General features: G+C 51.7%; 1 protein-coding gene across 3 annotated transcripts in view; it reads left to right on the top strand.

Annotated features, from left to right (window-relative positions):
• Window positions 1–16864, top strand: part of TBC1D22A (TBC1 domain family member 22A) — a 318317-nt gene that overhangs the window by 96500 nt on the left and 204953 nt on the right. For all 3 annotated transcript variants that reach the window (XM_065887138.1, XM_065887136.1, XM_065887135.1), the window contains 2 exons: window positions 3364–3434; window positions 15520–15648. In XM_065887138.1, the coding sequence (XP_065743210.1) occupies window positions 3364–3434; window positions 15520–15648 (200 nt within the window). The remainder of the gene's footprint in view (window positions 1–3363; window positions 3435–15519; window positions 15649–16864) is intronic.

Here is a 16864-nt window from a genome sequence, read left to right as displayed (position 1 = left end):
AGACAGCAAGATATTCTCTTATATTTTCTTGTATTTTAAAAATCATTCCTTTATACACATGTTGCATTTAGATCTTTGGATCTTTAATCGTCTGGAAATATATTTTTGTGTGGTAAGATATATGTTCTAACTTACTTCTCTGAAAATAGATACTATATTGTATAGTATTGTATACTATATTGTTGGGACGTCATTAGTTGGTGGGCCCCTTGCTTTGAAATGCTCTTTTTATCACAACTAAATACAGGTTTGATGTGAACCACTTATTCTGTTATACTTCTCTCTCTCTTCATTTTAGCTTTGCTCGTAGAATCCTTATGTCTTAATTACTGTAGTCCTAGTATACATTTTCTTATCCGTTAATGCAAATTTTTTTACGTTATTCTTTTTGGAAATTTTATTGGCTGCACTTACGCATTTGTTCCTCCAGATGAACTTCAGGTCAGCTAATTACGTTTCCGTCTATCCTGAAACTTACATGCAGTCTATCCTGTTGGAATTTGAATTGGCTTTGCTTCGAACTTAAAGATGGACAGTTGACAGCATTGTAATTTTGAGTCTTAGATCCAGTCTTCTGTGTCTTCTTGTTTTTATCTCCTAAATTTCTCTTTGGTCACTGCCCTTCTCTCACTGTCACCATCCTAGCCACCATCACCTCTGCCTTGGGCTTCCTAATCCTTTTCTGATCCTTTCCTGATCCTTTTCTGCCACTGGCCCCTCTGATCCTTTTTCCACTGTGGTCAAGGCTTTGCATAAGCTGTTCCCTGGGCCCAGAATATTCCGCATCCGGCCCCCTCTTCTCTCAGGTGATCTCTCCGTGTCTCTAGGTCTTAGTTCAGATCTCATGTCCTCAAGGAGACCTCCCCAACTGGGTACACCTTCCCACTGAGGACTTCATTGTGCTTTTCACCTCGTCTTTTAAGCACTTTATCCACTCGTGATTTTACATTTGCCATGACCTTGGAGTGGGAGGTGAGTTCCCTGTGCCTGGGGGCTGTGTGGTGGTCACTTGAGTAATTCCCCTACCGCTGTCCTCGTGCCTGCCCCCGTGGATGTGTTCCTTAAATACTTGTTAATGTCAGTCATTGAGCTCAGTGTTTTCCTCTGTTTCTTTATGTCTTTAAGTAAAACCCCTATAGTTTTCTTCATATGGTGTTGTGTATTTCTTGTTAAGGTTGTGACTGCCCAGTTTTCTATTTGTTTTGTCAGTGGTGACAAGCTATTGATTTTTGTCCCTTGCATCTGCCCATCTTGCTGAACTCAGAACCCTGGTTCCTGCCTGTCTCCTGGTGCTGCCGACCTCTCTGCTGGCTTCGTCCTCAGGCTGGTTGGATTCTAGGTGGCTGTCGCAGTCCTCAGCCTGACCTCTGACCTGAGCAACATTCAGAGGAGGCAAGAGAGGGTTACCTCCGACACATTTCCCAAGAGCCAGGAGGAGCTTTCTCAGAAGCCCCCAGCTAATTTGCTCTCTCTTCTCAGTGGTTCACATAGGGTCCCAGGCCCGTTGCCGAATCAGTCACCGGTGAGGGCGTGGCTTAGCTCCATACCAGCCCACCCAGTCTAAGTTTAGAGTGAGGCAGGCGGGTTCAGCCTCCCCTGGGCTGCTGGGAGTGGTCACTTTGCATAATCAGGATTCTCCTGGAAAGGTGGAAGGGGCAAATGGGCCCCCGGGGTGAAAGTCCACACCTGGCATCTGTCAGAGCAGTTCTGTTACTTCTCCCGTCCACTCATTCCAACACCATAATAAAGTTATAATATGAGATTTCCTGCTGCGGAACCATCCTTTCATTCCTGGAGTAAATCCTACTAGTGTCTGCTGTTCTTTGGATATCCAGTTGTGTCTTGATCTAAGGTTTTGATCTTGTCTGTGTTCCAAGAAACCTTCTTAGTAATGGAAGTTAATCGTGGGGAAGGACTCCGGGGCGTGAAGGTCACTTGGTTCCTGTGCCGCCACGGCCAAGTCACCTAACTTCTCTGAGACTGTTCCTCATTCACCTTGTAGGATTGCGGCCCTAATGAACTCAAGCTGTTTGGAGGATCAAATAATATATATGAAAGCTTCTTTTAGACACCAGAGCTCACACAACGTCAGAACTGTGTCTCATGCTGTCTATTTAAGGTATCATTTTTATGAGTTTCTTTCATGAAGAGAGAGAACATTAACGACTGAGATTTCTCTCGGCTTTCTTCATAAACGATCATCAGAAAGCCAGGTTCACGCAGTCAGAGGGGCCCTGGGAACATGATTGGTAAACATTGCGTTATTGGTGTTCCTGCTTTTCATAATATCCTTAGGGAACTGGGGAAGATTTGATATTTTCTGAGATTGCCGTAAAATGTAAGTTATCGCTGGTAACATTGCCCAATTATTCTGTACTTATTTTACTTAGACTTTAGTAATTGGAAAAAGATTAGATGCCAGGACTTTGTATTTTGTTGATTATATTACCAAAGTCTTCTCTTTAATCATTTCTTTTATTCCTAGTATTAATCATTAGCTCTGAACTGTTAGGTGGAGGACCTAATGGTGGATTCCTAACTTAAAGGAAAGAAATAATTACTTCAGTTTCTGTGGCATTGACTGTTATCTATCTACAAATTGAAATGTGTTCTCTAGCCGTTCAGGGCATGTGATGGAGACACTGGAGGAGACCCAGGTCAGACAGAATTCAGGGGCCCTTATCCTTGTCCCAGGCTGTGCCCCATCCTGCCCTTCGTCCAGCCTCCTCTGCCCCTGCCAGCCCCGCCCCTCTGTGACGCCCCCCCCCACCCCGCCCCCGTAGGTGTTTGTTAGGGCAGCAGTGACTTGTACTCTTTAAACTTGATTGTCCTTGGTGTGTGTGATACGCTACATCCTTATCAGTGCTGTGTAGACACAAGCGTATCTCCATGAAGGAATGTCTTTCAAAACCAGTCCTGGGAAAAACACCTCACGTAGGTCTTCTTAAACTGTAAGTGGTGAGAGTGACATGGGATGAAAGAAAGATGTGAAGTTGGGAGGGGGAGGGAGTGAGAGAGAGAGAGAGGGAAGGAAGAGGGTGGGAAGGAAGGAGGGGTGGAAGGAAGCCGAGTCCTCTGGACCTCACCTGTCTCGGTGGCTCCAGGATCACTGGGGTGTGTTTAGCAAACACGTGCTAAGATTTAAATGTAAACAGGTCACATTTAGCTTTGCTTGAATAGAGTGGAAACTTCTTTCGTCTGTTGAGAACAGTCAGTATCTGGCATTTTTATCATTTAGGTTCAGTGTGGTTTCATTTCCGGGGCTCTTTGCCCCCTAGTAACTGGTGGAGGACGTTACCCCACAGTGGAAGGTTTGCTTGCTGTTTGTAACCCTGTTCTTGCCTGTCTCTTTTTTGTCAACAGAAGAATTGCGGAAGTTGAGCTGGTCCGGGATCCCGAAGCCCGTCCGTGCCATCACGTGGAAGCTGCTCTCGGTAAGTCCCCCCGGGCCTACCTGCCCGTGCATCTTCCTCCTGCGAGGACGGGCTCCCCTGGCCTGGCCAGGCTCCCGGCCCTGTCACGTGCCCTGTCTGTGCCGTGGTGATCTGGGCCTTTGCCAGGGCCAAGGTGGCATTTCCCACCCTTGCTTGGTTTCAAGCTTGGTTTGACAAGGCTGGCAGAAGATGAGGATAGGTCCTAAGTTATGACAGCTGTATTCTTTTTCTCTGATTTGATTGGTTTTTAAATCTTTGTGGTATTTCCAAACCTGTGGTATAGAAAAGTTCCAGCATAGAAAATTATTTCAACCCTGAGGGTCCAAGCAGGGAAATATGTTTGAGGATTTCTTTTTAAATGTCAGTAGCCACGACATTAGAAACAGCTTGTGTCTGTGTGAGGGAGGCTGGAGTTGTGGCTTGCTCACCCCTAGCGCTGAGCTGCCCGTCGTGGAGGCTTCTGGGGAAGCTCGGGCGCCGGTGCTTCACCTGAGTCCGTGTCAGAAGCGAGCTTGGCCCTGCTGAGAATTTCAGAATAGGTTATTGACAGCTTTCTTCCCCTTTCCTTTTTGTCTTATTTTTGGAGCTGAGTTACTAAGGACCCCTGAGAGTTTACTCTGAATTGGGTCTGACTTTCAGTAGTTAAAACTCTTGCTCGCTGACGAGTCTGGATAAATTCGCGGCCTGGTACCTCGTAACCCTAACTGCAGGTGCCGCTCTGAATGGTGACTGTTTATTGACTAAATATTGTCTTGCAATGAAAATTAGACCTACTGCAATTGCTTATGTTTTTGGTGTTTCTTATTTTAAGCGTTTGTATCCAGTTTTCCCAACGTCCTCTGAGATAGGTTGCAGGAAGTTGGGATGAAAATACCTTTCAGAGCCTCTGTTGCGGTTTTGTCTTTGTTAAGGGTGCGCTGCACCTGGTGGAAAGTCCTCCGTGAATTCCGTTGTCCTGTCCTCTTTCCTTTCGTTCTCAGCCTCTGCGGGTCATGGTTTAGGTCCCCTCACGTGCTGCCCAGTGATTGACCTGGAAGAAGGGCCAGCTGGGACTCAGTGGACAGAGGGGCAGAAGAGCAGATAGCACAGGCTCCACTTGGCTGATCTGAAGGGATGGGGGGAGGTGGGGAGAGTCTGCAACCAGGAGTGCTGGGGATGAGGGTGACGGAAAGTCCAGCCTGCTCACGCACATTTATTCACTTAACCACCGCTGATTACGGGGGCCCTCTGCCCGGAAGCAGAGGGGAATTAGACACTAGCCCACCACAGTGGGTTGGGGTACTTGGGTTTGGTCAGGGGTGCAGCAGGGTTTGCTCTGGGGACCACAGACTGTGGGATGTATGGGATGCAGGCGGTCACTGTGGGCGAGAGGAGGGCAGCAGTGTAAGTGCCGAGGGCACACGTACTGTGGGGAGGCCTTCACTCCCAGGGTCTGCAGGTGGTGGCGGTGGGTGAGAGGTGGGGGGGAAAGGACAGAGGTGAGTGGGGCAGTTCTGGCTCTCTTAGGCTTGCGTTGATGGCTGAGTTAAAAAAAAAAAAGAGCGTTGGGGTCAATGAGCAGAGCCTGTCCTTCCAAACGGGGGACACCAAGAAAGAGGGGGCCGTTCCAGGGCAGTGCAGACTCACGCCGTGCCAGGCAGGGCTTCTTGGAGAAGGTGGGACGCTTCTGTGGCATCTCGAAGCGGGTGTCAGGGCTCCTCCAGAGAGGGAGATGAGGAGTCACGTGGCCTGGGGCACACAGCAGAGGCAGGGCCAGCAGGAGTCAAGGCCGAGGCGAGCCAGCTCCCCAGGAACCAGCAGGCTGAGCCCTTGGGCGAGGGAGGGGATGGGGAGGCACGGGGAGCTGGAACCAGGGGAGGCCGGCTCTCAGGGGCCACACCCTGAGGCTTGAAGTGGGGGGCTGGGGGGCTGCGTTTCTGGTGAAGCCAGGAGCCTCTTGCAGGGGCCGTTGGTTGGCTTATCCATTCATTTGATCAGTATTTATCGAGCGTTTTCCATGTCTCAAGCACTGTATGTGATGCCAGGAGGTAGCAGGGAAAGGAAAACGACCACGTCCCGTCCCTCACGGGGCCTACGGAACAGGGTGGAGTCCCTGCCTTCCTCTGCTGCCCCCAGGACAGAGCTGGATCTCACTGCACGGAAAGGAGCCCATCTTCCCAGGAACCCGCGTCCCCAGTGTGCTGCTATCTCCCGCTCTCTTCCTTTGCTTTTTCACTTGTTTTGCAAGCATTTATCGAGTGCTTGCTGAGTGCCAGACTGTGCACGTGCGAGAGATTCCTCTGGAAGCGGTGTTCTGTGCCCCTTGGAAGGGGGTTAGAGCTGGGGCAGGGAGAACAGGAGGGGGAAGAGGGGGTCCAGGGCTGCAGGTGTGGGTGGGGCTTGGGCAGTTGAGGAGAAAGCCAGGGTGGGCACTTTGGAACTGTGCTCACTGACAGTCCAGGCCTGTGCGGGCGAGCAGGGGTGACACCCCAGCCTGCAGGGCCCCTGGGCTGCATGCGGTGCAGCCACAGGGGCAGGGAGGGGGCTCTGGGCACCCAGGGGCAGGGAACCCAGTGGGTTGAGGGGTGTTGGTCAGACCCGGGTGCGGACAGGCGGAAGGAGGTCAGACCGTGGGCGCGGTCACCTCCTGTCCTGTAAACTGGACCCAGGGGCTTGTTTCTGAGGCTTCCGCTCGTCCCACGGGTGCTCCCCGCGCGGTCAGCCTCAGCACGTGTCCCATGGCAGGCCGTGGCAGGAAGCTCAGGCGCTCAGTGAACCCTGCCCCTCACGCAGCCCTGGTCCAGCAGGTGTTTCTCGTGAGTCTGCCCTCAGCTGGGCCCTGTGCAAGTGCCAGGTCCAAGGGCGTCAGGGGGATGGTGGGGAGAGAACCCTGCGGGCTCCTAGGCCGCGGGGGCGGGCTGTGTGTGGAGGAGGGGTCTCCGCAGTCAGGGCTGCCTCTCGGTCGTTCTCTGTCTCTGAGGGTCTCACCCAGCCTGACACTCCTCTCTCCTGGGAGGGAAGCTCTCGCGGATCCTGAGGTTTGGGCCCATGAAACAGATCCGAGCCTTGGGTGGACTGAGGTGTCAGGGTTGGCACCGACTCCAGCTCGCTGTGACACGGGGTCTGCTGAGCGCCCACCCCAGGCTGGGCAGCAGGGACGTGGCGATTTCAGGTCACCTCTTGACCTTTTGTGGCTTTCCATTCTGGGTCCACATTCGTGTCACCTGGGCAGCTTGGGAAATACTGCTATCTGGGTTCCCTAGGGGTTCTCAGGCGGGCCCGGGGTTGGTGACTGCTGCTCCAGGACACTCTGGCCCCATGTGGGACAGGGCAGGGTACCCCCGAGCCCGCTGGCAGACAGGGCGCTGAGGGCAGCGCACCTGGGCGGAGGTGCTGGGTGGGGGAGCGGCTGGGCCTGACTCAGCTTGGATCATGTGGTCCGGGGCTCAGCTGCCGGGGCGGAGGTGGGTGTCCCAGCCCCCTCGGTGTCCAGGATCAAGAGTTGAACCCAGGATCGGGGAGAATTTACGCTCTGTCCAGTTTAGAAAGACCACCGACCGCAGCTGAACTTGAATATGAGTCTAGTTCAAGACCTGGCTAACGAATGACTTTCACGACACGTTCAAGATTTGTTGTTAATACGATCCTGGTGGCTCGTGGACGAGTACTGTTCTTAACTGATGAGTAGGAAATGCTGCTTTAATGAAGAAAGATGGGAGACTTGGCTCTGGTCACTTATGGAGATCTAACACATGCTCTAGAACTTTCCATTAAACCACCACTGGCGCTGGTTGACATTGAAATTCCATCCAAGCCGTGCAGTAACTTTCAAAAATTAATCCTGTAGACACTGATTTATTTAAAACAGATAACCAAACAGGACCTACTGTATAGCACAGGGAACTCTGCTCAATATTCTGTAATAACCTAAATGGGAAAAGCACTTGAGAAAGAATGGATACATGTATATGTATAACTGAATCACTTTGCTGTACACCTGAAACTAACACAACGTTGTTAATCAACTATACTCCAATATAAAATAAAAGTTTAAAAAATTTTAAAAAATTAGTGCTGTAGAAAATCATATTTTTGACTCTTAAAAACAACCATTTCAGGGGCTTCCCCGGTGGCGCAGTGGTTGAGAGTCCGCCTGCCGATGCAGGGGACGCAGGTTCGTGCCCCGGTCCGGGAAGATCCCACATGCCGCGGAGCGGCTGGGCCCGTGAGCCATGGCCGCTGAGCCTGCGCGTCCGGAGCCTGTGCTCCGCAACGGGAGAGGCCGCAACAGTGAGAGGCCCGCGTACCGCAAAAAAACCCCAAAAAACAAAAACTATTTCAGAAACATTGAAGAGAAACAAAGTAAACACTTGACATTTATGCTAGTCAGCAGTATGGTTAGAAATGATCGGGGAAACTCTGGTATCCTCTTTCCTTCTGTCAATATATTGAGTGAGTTTGCATGTGAACCCAGCAGGAAGGAGCGATTTGATGTTTATGTCACCGGGACAATTTTGATATAAGTATATGCATGCATTGTTTTACATTTATGATTAGTGTTTTTATAGCATGCTAATACAGCAATTAAGTTTTCCGTAGTTCTGTCATTTAAAATTCAGTGCATACTTGAATATATTTCATTTGCATAATTTCCAGTCTTGCTTAATTACCTAGGGGCCTCAACCTGCATATGTGTGTTTTCCTTTAGGAACGGGAACGTCAGGAACATGTGTGGGGTTTTTTATTGCCCGTGTCCCCGTTTTGATACCCTTGCCTTTTAGGAGTTCTGTTTTGGTACGTTAGTTAACGTTTGGGGGTGCTGAGAATTTCTAGGTACTCGTTCACGCTCGCTAAGAATCCTTTGGTGGCACTGCAGGTGATCTGCCTACGGCTGTCCCCTCTGACCCCGGCTGACACCGGGCTGGCCCCACTGCCCTGGCCTGGCACACACGTCCATGCCCCTCCTGTGCCAGGCTGTTTCGGGCTTGCCCAGGGCCAGCCAGGACACGCTGCCCTGTGTGCTCCATGCGGCTCCGTCACCTTTCTCAGGGCGTCTGTGTCTGTCCCTCTCCACCTCCATCCTCTCCTGCATCACCAAACCCAACCCAGAGCAGTACTGGGCCAGCGCAACCCTACTTCTCATCAATTAGCTCAGGCACGTCCTCCCCAGCCCCCAGGGCAGGGGCGCTCCTTGGGGCGTGATGGTGTCCCTGCACATCTGTTGACATCATTTGTTCATCCACCAAGTATCTATGGAGCATCTGTTGTGTACAGACAGTATCCTGAGCCCTTGGGGGCTCTCTGTGAACAAAAGGGGTGATGGAGCTGATGTTCTCGTGGGATGACACAAGCAGTAAACGCAACAAATGAACTTCACAGTATCTTCCAAGGAGCTGAGTGCTACAGAACAGAACGCGAGCAAAAAGTAGGGGGGATCCTGAGGGTGAGGTTGGCGGCCGGGACGACGACCTGTGAGCAGGCACTTGGGCGGGGGGGGGGGCGGGGACGTGGCCACGCAGAGTCTGGGGCAGCGCATCCAGGTTCCTGGGTTCTTTGGAGAGGGATGTACCAACTCCAGCAGCGCGTGGGCCCTCGGGACGCGGTGCAGACCAGGCGGCCCCGCTGCCTGGAGCCGTGCTTGGACGTTGAGAGTAAGCAGCAGAAACTAGCAGCGTCCTCGGCCCCGATGCCGAGAGGAGGGGCCGCTCCTGTGGGAGGGCCAAGGCGGCGCCCGAGCCTGGAGCCCAGACCGAGCGCGTGGGAGCTGGCCCTGCAGAGGGGCAGGAGGAGGGCGGGCAGCTTCATCAGGCCCGGCAGGTTCTGTTCTAGGCGCCATGGGTCCTGCCGTCTGTGCTGCAGCCTGTCCTCGGAGCTGAAAGATTCTCCTGTACACGAAGGTGCACAGCCGAGTTCCCATAACATTTTACCGACAGAAGTATCCTGCGGGCTGGACGTGGCCTGTGGGGGGTAGTATGCTGACCCTGATGCAGAGGAGAAGGGCCCCGGGCAGAGGGAGCAGCGAACTCAGAGGGGCCACGAGCCAGGGTGGGTGAGGGAGGGGAAGGGGAGAGCGTCCCCTGGCTGCGAGCTGGGGAGGGCTGGGCCAGGCGGGCGGGAGGCCCGGCGCGAGCATGCTGAGAGGGGGCAGGGGCCCTGGGGCGCGGTGCTGGGTGGTCTGGTCCTTCTTTTCCACAGCAGCGCTGGCAGGCGTGTGGGGATGGCCTGGCGGGTGGGGAGAGAAGCAGGGCCTGGTCCACCGGCAGCCGGCTGCCGCAGCATCCCTGCATCCCAATGCTGTCGGGGGACGTGTGTGTGTGGCAACGTGGTGGCGGGGGACTCGGTCCCTGCTTCTGTGAACGAAGCCAGGTGGCCCCGAGGAGGCGGGGCCTCAGGTGGGCCGGCTTTGCCTTCAGTCCCCCACCAGGTCTGCACGCCTCTGGGGCCCGTTTCCTCACCTGGGAACAGGGTTGGCATCGGCCTGTGTGCGTCGGCGAGGGTTAGAGGCAGGTCTGTGTGTCACCTGGTGAAGAGCTACACAGTCACCCATGACTGTGGCAGTTTTAGGACAAAGAAAAAGAAGTAAACCCTGGAAATCATTACTCTCCAGGAGGTGACAGAGACTTGACATGGCAGTGAGGCCAGCCTGGGCGTGGCCGATGCCCCTGGTCCCAGACGGATTCTCTGAAGCTGTGACTTCCCTCGGGGGGGCAGGGCTGGGAGCCCAGCAGGAAGGGGGCTCTGTGCTGGGCCCCCCCAGGCTGGCGTGTTCCAGGTGGTGCTGGCTGCAGAGGCCGCGTCCTGAGCCGCTCAGCTTTGCCGGCTGGCACGTGGAGGCTCTGCGGGTGGGCCCGGCACTTCCGTCCACACTGCGGGGCTCCCGTTTGTTTTTGGCGCTGGTGTAATTCCGTGAGGCGGTCTGCTCTTTGGAACACAGATGCCTCACTTGACCAGAAAATAGAGGCAGGTGGGAACCACGGCCACTCCTTTCCTCGGTAGTAGGGCCGCTCACTATCTGACTCTCATGTATTGTCAGATGGACCTGCTGCTCTGGGAATGGGCCCCTTTCCGACCAACGGTAATCAGTTGAAGCCGTGTGAGGGCAGGTGTTCTCCATGGGGGCTTCTTCTCGCTGTTGGGGAAGGTGGAGGGCAGGTGACACCTTGTGCCAAGGCTGCTGGGATGTAAATTGCTACACCTCCTGGCAGCGTCACTTGGAAAAAAAGGCGTCAAGAGCCTTAAATATAGCCCGTATCCTTTGGAGCTAACGATGCACTTGTAGAAATATTACTGCTCACGACCACGTATTTTAGAATACTGGACAATTGAAAGTTGTCAAAACGTTCAGAAATCGAGGAAAGGTTAAATAGAAATCCGTATAAAGAAATATATATGGTGGGAGGCTATGCGGCCTTGGGGATCAGTGGTTTTAGAGCAGGGGTTGGCAAGCTTTTTCTGTAAAGGGCTGCAGAGCAAGTGTTTCAGCACGTGTTTCGGTGGGTCACATGGTCTCTTTCCGACCACTCAGCTCTACCTCGGTTGTGTGCAGCCATACACGTGAGCAAAGGGGCGTGGCTGTGTGCTGCCAAAGTTCTGTTTATAGAGATGGGCAGTGGGCTGGCGTTTGCCGACCCCTGTAGTGGAACCATACGACTGACAACGGTAATACGGTCATGATTTTAAGTTGAGATACATAAGCACGGAATGTTGGAGAGGAAATTTCCTTAAAAAGGACTCGTCATTAAAAGTAAATTGGGCTTCGTTAAAGTCAGGAACTTCTCTTCATCCAAAGACATCACTAGTAGGGAGAAAAGGCAAACCATGGGGACGAGGAGGAGATGCTTGCAACAGGGCTCACGTCAGACTACATGTGGCAGGCGCTTATGAATCAGGAGGAGATGGGGGGACCACCTGACAGGGGAGGGAAAGGGGCTGCACTCAGATGACATACACGGCATCCTTCAATCCACTGGAGATGCAGGTGAAAACTACATTCTGATAGCTACCTCCGTGAACCCATCGGGATGGGCAAAATGAAAAGATGTCTGATACCAAGTGTTGGTAAGGATGTAGGGCAGTGGGCGTTCCCATGCGCTTCGAATGGGAGTGTAGTCGCTTTGGAAGATTCTTTAGCAAAATCTGTCAAAGGTATGCCCACCTAGTAGTTCTGTTCCCGGGTATATACTTAACAAAATGCATATCGTGCATTGTAAAAGGCAGGTACAAGAGTGTTTATCACAAAAACCTGGTAACAACCCAAATGTCTGTTAACAGACGGATTTTGTACATGGAGATATTATGCAACAGTGAACATTTTTTTATTTTATTGTTTTTTTATTTTTGGCTATGTCAGGTCTTAGTTGCGGCACGTGGGATCTTTGTTGCAGTGTGCCGGCTTCTCTGTAGTTGTGGCATGCGGGTTTTCTCTCTCTAGTTGAGGCGTGCAGGCTCAGTAGTTGTGCACGTGGGCTTAGTTGCCCCGTGACATATGGGATCTTAGTTCCCCGACCAGGGATCGAACCCGCATCCCCTGCGTTGGAAGGCGGATTCTTTACCAGTGGACCACCAGGGAAGTCCCACAACAGTGAAAATTAGCTACTGTTTTCGTGTTACAAAATGAATGAATTTTTCAAACATAATGCTGAGTTTAAGCAACGAGCCAAAAAAAGAAAAAAAAAAAATTCTATGTATATAAAGTTCAGAAATAGGCAGAATTTATCCAGGTGTCAGGAGTCAGGGAGGTAGATCAGGAGGTAAGGGTCAGTGGTTGCAAGGCTCCCGAAGCGCCCTGATACAGGTTCAATCTATGATCATTCACACACACTTTTTGGGAGCGCATGTGCACACACACGTTATGTTTCAGTACAAGTTTATTAAAAAGTTTAAATGGTGTGATCCAAATGTGATAAAACAAATGTGCGTGAATGTGTAATCTGTAACACAGAACAAATGCTGACGGAGATGCCTTAGAGAAATAAAGGGGATGTGTGTGCTCACACAGCTGAGAAGATGCGGCTGGACTTAGGCTGATTTCATCATCAAGGCGACTGAGCGCAGCTCTTCTTGAGTCAGCTCTTCATGGTGGACGTGCAGCTCGTGGTTCTCCCTCGTGGTCACAGAGTGGCTGCCACAGCTCCAGACTGTGCACATTCTCTGATTCATAAGCAGCAGCAAAGAAGGCTGCGGGCCTGGCTTTTGTGCCTGCATCGGGTCCCCCCTTTACCCCTGAGCCTGCCAGTCACTGGCTGGTGGGATGGTGTAGCTGTTTAGCTTATTAGCCCATCAAGACCTGTCCTGAAGGAAGGGGATTACCCACCTTCAGGTGGCACATGGGTTGAGACTAGGAAGACGCAGTTCCCAGAGGCTCTTCAGGGCTCTGTTTGAACAGAGGATGCATAGATGTTTAGCAGTAAGCACAGTGACGTTGACTTTGGATGTGAAAGTGCTTTAAAACGCAGAAAGCACCGCAGGGGATGTATTGGTTCATTTTTCACTCATACATGAATGCACTCAGTGAAAACTTGGGTGCCTGCCGTGTGGCTGGCACAGTGAGGGGCTGGCTCTGCAGAGCCTCGTACCAGGTGCTGCTGGGGCGCTGCGTGAGCAGCCTCCTCGAGGGTCAGGTCCAGCCTCCAGAGGGAGTGATGTTGAAGGGACACTCGAGGGATAGGCTTTAGAACGTTAGGAAGAAAGCAAGGAGAAAACCCTTCTTACACGGGACGCAAGGACCACTAAATATAAAAGAAAAACTTTGTCCATTGGACTTTATGGAAATGTGAAACTTCTGTTGTTTGAGACATAAAAAGGCAAGCCACAGGCTAGGAGAGTATAATCACAGTGCATATATTTGACAGAAAGACTCGCGTCTCGAATGTATACAGCACTCATAAAACTCACTAAGAAGACAAGCAACTGATTAGAAAACTGGGCAAAAGATGTGAACAGACGTTTCACCAGAGAAGAGAAGCAGTGGCAGAAGGGTTTGTGAACAGACGCTCAACATCATGAATCATTCGGGAAATGAAATTAGAAGCCCTCGACAGAGTGACTGATATTAGAGGTTGACAGTACTGAGTGTCAGGGAGGGTGTGGAACGTCTGAGATTCTCAGGCGTTGGTAGTTGGGATGGAAAATGGTGTCATCCTTCTGGGCGAGGATCTGGCAGTGTCTTAGAAAACTAAACATACACCTACATTGTGACCCAGTAACTCTGCTCCTGGGTATTTACCCAGGAGCAATCAAACTGTATATTCATAAAAATCTTGTGCAAGAATATTTATAACAAGCGTTATTTAAAATAACCCCAAACGAGAAACAACGCAAATGATCAGCAAAGAGTGAATGGCTTAACAAACTGGTAAATAGCCGTACCCTGGAAATTCCACCTGGGGAGAAAGAGGAGGCCACTGTTGGTTCCTGAAAGAATCTCAGAAGACAGCAGGCTATCATACGGCCTTTGTCTTTCCCTTTCCGACTTACTTCACTTAGTACGATCATCTCTAGGTCCATCCACGTGGCTGCAAATGGCATTAGTTCGTTCTTTTTATGGCTGAGTACTATTCCATTGCATATATGTACCACATCTTCTTTATCCATTCATCTGTTGAAATCTAAAATATGGCACAAATGAACTTATCTACAAAACAGGAACAAACTCACAGACATAGAGATCAGACTTGTGGTTGCCAAGGGGGATGGGGGCGGGGAGGGAAGGACTGGGAGTTTGGGGCTGGTAGATGCAAACTATTCCATATAGAATGGATAAACAACAAGGTCCTACTGTTGAGCACCGGGAACTAGAGCCATTCTCCTGGGATAAACCATAGTGGAAAAGAATATAAAAAAAGAGTGTCTATAGGTGTATAACTGAGTCACTGCTGTACAGCAGAAATTAATACAACACTGTAAATCAACTATACTTCAGTTAAAAGGAAGCCAGCAGGCCGAGTGAAGGAAACCTTACCCCCAGGCACAGGTCCCCGTGATTCCACTTACGGGCGATTCTAGGGCGGCAGCCGCGACCCGTGGGGAAGAGGGGGTGGGGGGGACCGCAGAGGGCACTGGGGCGGTTTTGGGGCGATGACACTGCTCCATTCTTCACGGGGGCAGCGGTCGCAGGGCTGTACACCTTTTTCAGATGTCATGGAACCGTTTTCTGAAAAGAGGCACCTTCTGTTTTATCTCTGGTGTGGCGGTAATGTTGACTGAAAAAGTAGAAAACGTAAGACAGGAGTCTGGGCTCTTCACGGCCACCATTTGCTGCCTGCCGGACCCTTTCTGAGTCTGTATTGGGCCTGCGGCTGCCAGAGCCCAGGAGTCTTTGGAGAGAGGAGAAAACGTGCATGAGAATTTACACATATGCGTGCGTACACACACACACACACACACACACAAGCATACGCACGTGTATGTATATATATATGCATGCGTATATGTGTACGTGGACACATACACACACATGTATGCACACACACGTGTAGTTGTAGGGCCTACACACTTCTGAGCTCTCCATGGTGTCCAAGGCATTTAGAGAAGGGGGCTTTCAGCTCTCAGTTGTGGTAGATAATGCCAGCCTGCTGCGCGGGCTCCGGCCCACTCTTGTACGGCTGCAGGTGGAGTTCCGTCACCCCGGTGGAGGCTGCAGATGCCTGAGCCCAGACCCCATGCAGTGCGGTTGGGGGTGATACTTCCATGGGGCTCGGCTCACTGCTTTTCTTTGTGTCTCTTTCTTCACAACTCATTTGTCCTCCCCTCTGTGTCAGATTTCAGAGCTCCAAGCTCGTTTGAGATGTGAGCCTTTTGGGCTTCCCTGGTGGCGCAGTGCTTGAGAGTCCGCCTGCCGATGCAGGGGACGCGGGTTTGTGCCCCGGTCCAGGAGGATCCCACATGCCACGGAGTGGCTGGGCCCGTGAGCCATGGCCGCTGAGCCTGCGCGTCCGGAGCCTGTGCTCTGCAACGGGAGAGGCCACGGCAGTGAGAGGGCCGCGTACCGCGAAAAAAAAAAAAAAAAAAAGATGTGGGCCTTTTGATTACAAACTTCTTTCTCACAGAGACTCCAGGAATTACCATTAACCGTATGTACTTCTCTTGTTTGTTTTTTCTCACGCAGGGTTACCTTCCTGCCAACGTAGACCGAAGACCAGCCACGCTCCAAAGAAAACAGAAAGAATATTTTGCTTTTATTGATCACTATTATGATTCTAGGACGGATGAAGTTCACCAGGACACATACAGACAGGTGGGGATACTTCTTCTTTTTCTTGTCACTTGAGCCACTCGGTGACGTCTGCCTTCTTGGAGGAAATGCTTTATCTGGTAGGTTCCTGATTGGGTCACAGATCTTTATTTTCTAGTAAATAAATAAGCTTGAAAGCAAATAATGGTGAATTCCCGCTGATGCTAGCACCTTGCGCATCTCCGGTTCCTTCTGCAAAAGTGGGAAGGGGGCTCTTAATTGGAGCCACAGAACAGGTAGCCCAGACCCCTCGCCCTGCACTGAGATCCTCCCCGCAGACCCCCGCCCCGCCCCGCCCCGCCCCGCCCTGGGTGGAGGGTGTCTTGTGAATCAGCGAGCGGCCGTCTGACCAGAAGGTCAGGAGCAGACATTTGTCTGGGTCGGGTCAGACGTGTGAGTCCCCTGGGCCCCGTGGGTGCTGTCCTCTGCTGCTGTCAGGGACGTGATGTAGGTAGAGGGGAGCCATGCTGCTCAGCTTGGTTCTGGAGACACACAGTTCAGTCCATAGCAGAGGTGTAGCCAGCTTATAAGTTTGCTATTTAGTTTAATACAAAATGGGTATAATTACGGCTTCTTGAATAGTCAGTTGACAGTGTGCATGCTGGGAAAGATACTTAAAATTGATTTACGGTTCATGGTGTATCCAGAATTTGCTTAGCATCGCTCGAAGCCTTTATAATTCCCGTCTTGTAATTTGTGAGAATTCAGAATGGTTTGTGCTGCGGTTGAACCAGCTTTCGGTGGTTAGGAATTGTAGCACTGCCTCGTGTCCTGACACGAACTGCTGATTTTCCTGATGCGTGTCAGTATGGAGTGTTTCCTCTTGGAAACCCGACCTCTAGGTGAATGAGAGTTGCCGAATTTTTCCCCCTCAGATGTGGGATACCCACATCTCCGTGTCAGTTTGGTGTAGCGCTGTCAAAAGGTCCAAAGACAGGCCTCAGCGCTGATTGCCGATCACAGGTTCTTTAAGTTAAATGGATTGCTGAAAGGCATCTTCCCCACACAGACACGTGGCAGCTCTGCAGGAAGAGTGACTCGTTTGGGGGCGGGGGGAGATGGGGCCGGGGACCCGCTTCCGTCACCTCCCGGGGCGGGGCCTTCTCTGCGTCTGGCCCCTGCGGCCCACACTGGGGCTTGTCTTCTGTCTCCCCCCGCCCCGGTTGGCTCCCAGGCCACATGGTGCTGCCACCCGTCACTCTGGGAAACTGATTTGTGA

The sequence above is a fragment of the Phocoena phocoena genome, chromosome 11 (assembly GCF_963924675.1).
Source record: "Phocoena phocoena chromosome 11, mPhoPho1.1, whole genome shotgun sequence".
Lineage (NCBI taxonomy): Eukaryota > Metazoa > Chordata > Mammalia > Artiodactyla > Phocoenidae > Phocoena > Phocoena phocoena.
The sequence above is the reverse complement of the archived record's forward strand: the minus strand, read 5'-3'. Positions and strand labels throughout refer to the sequence as shown.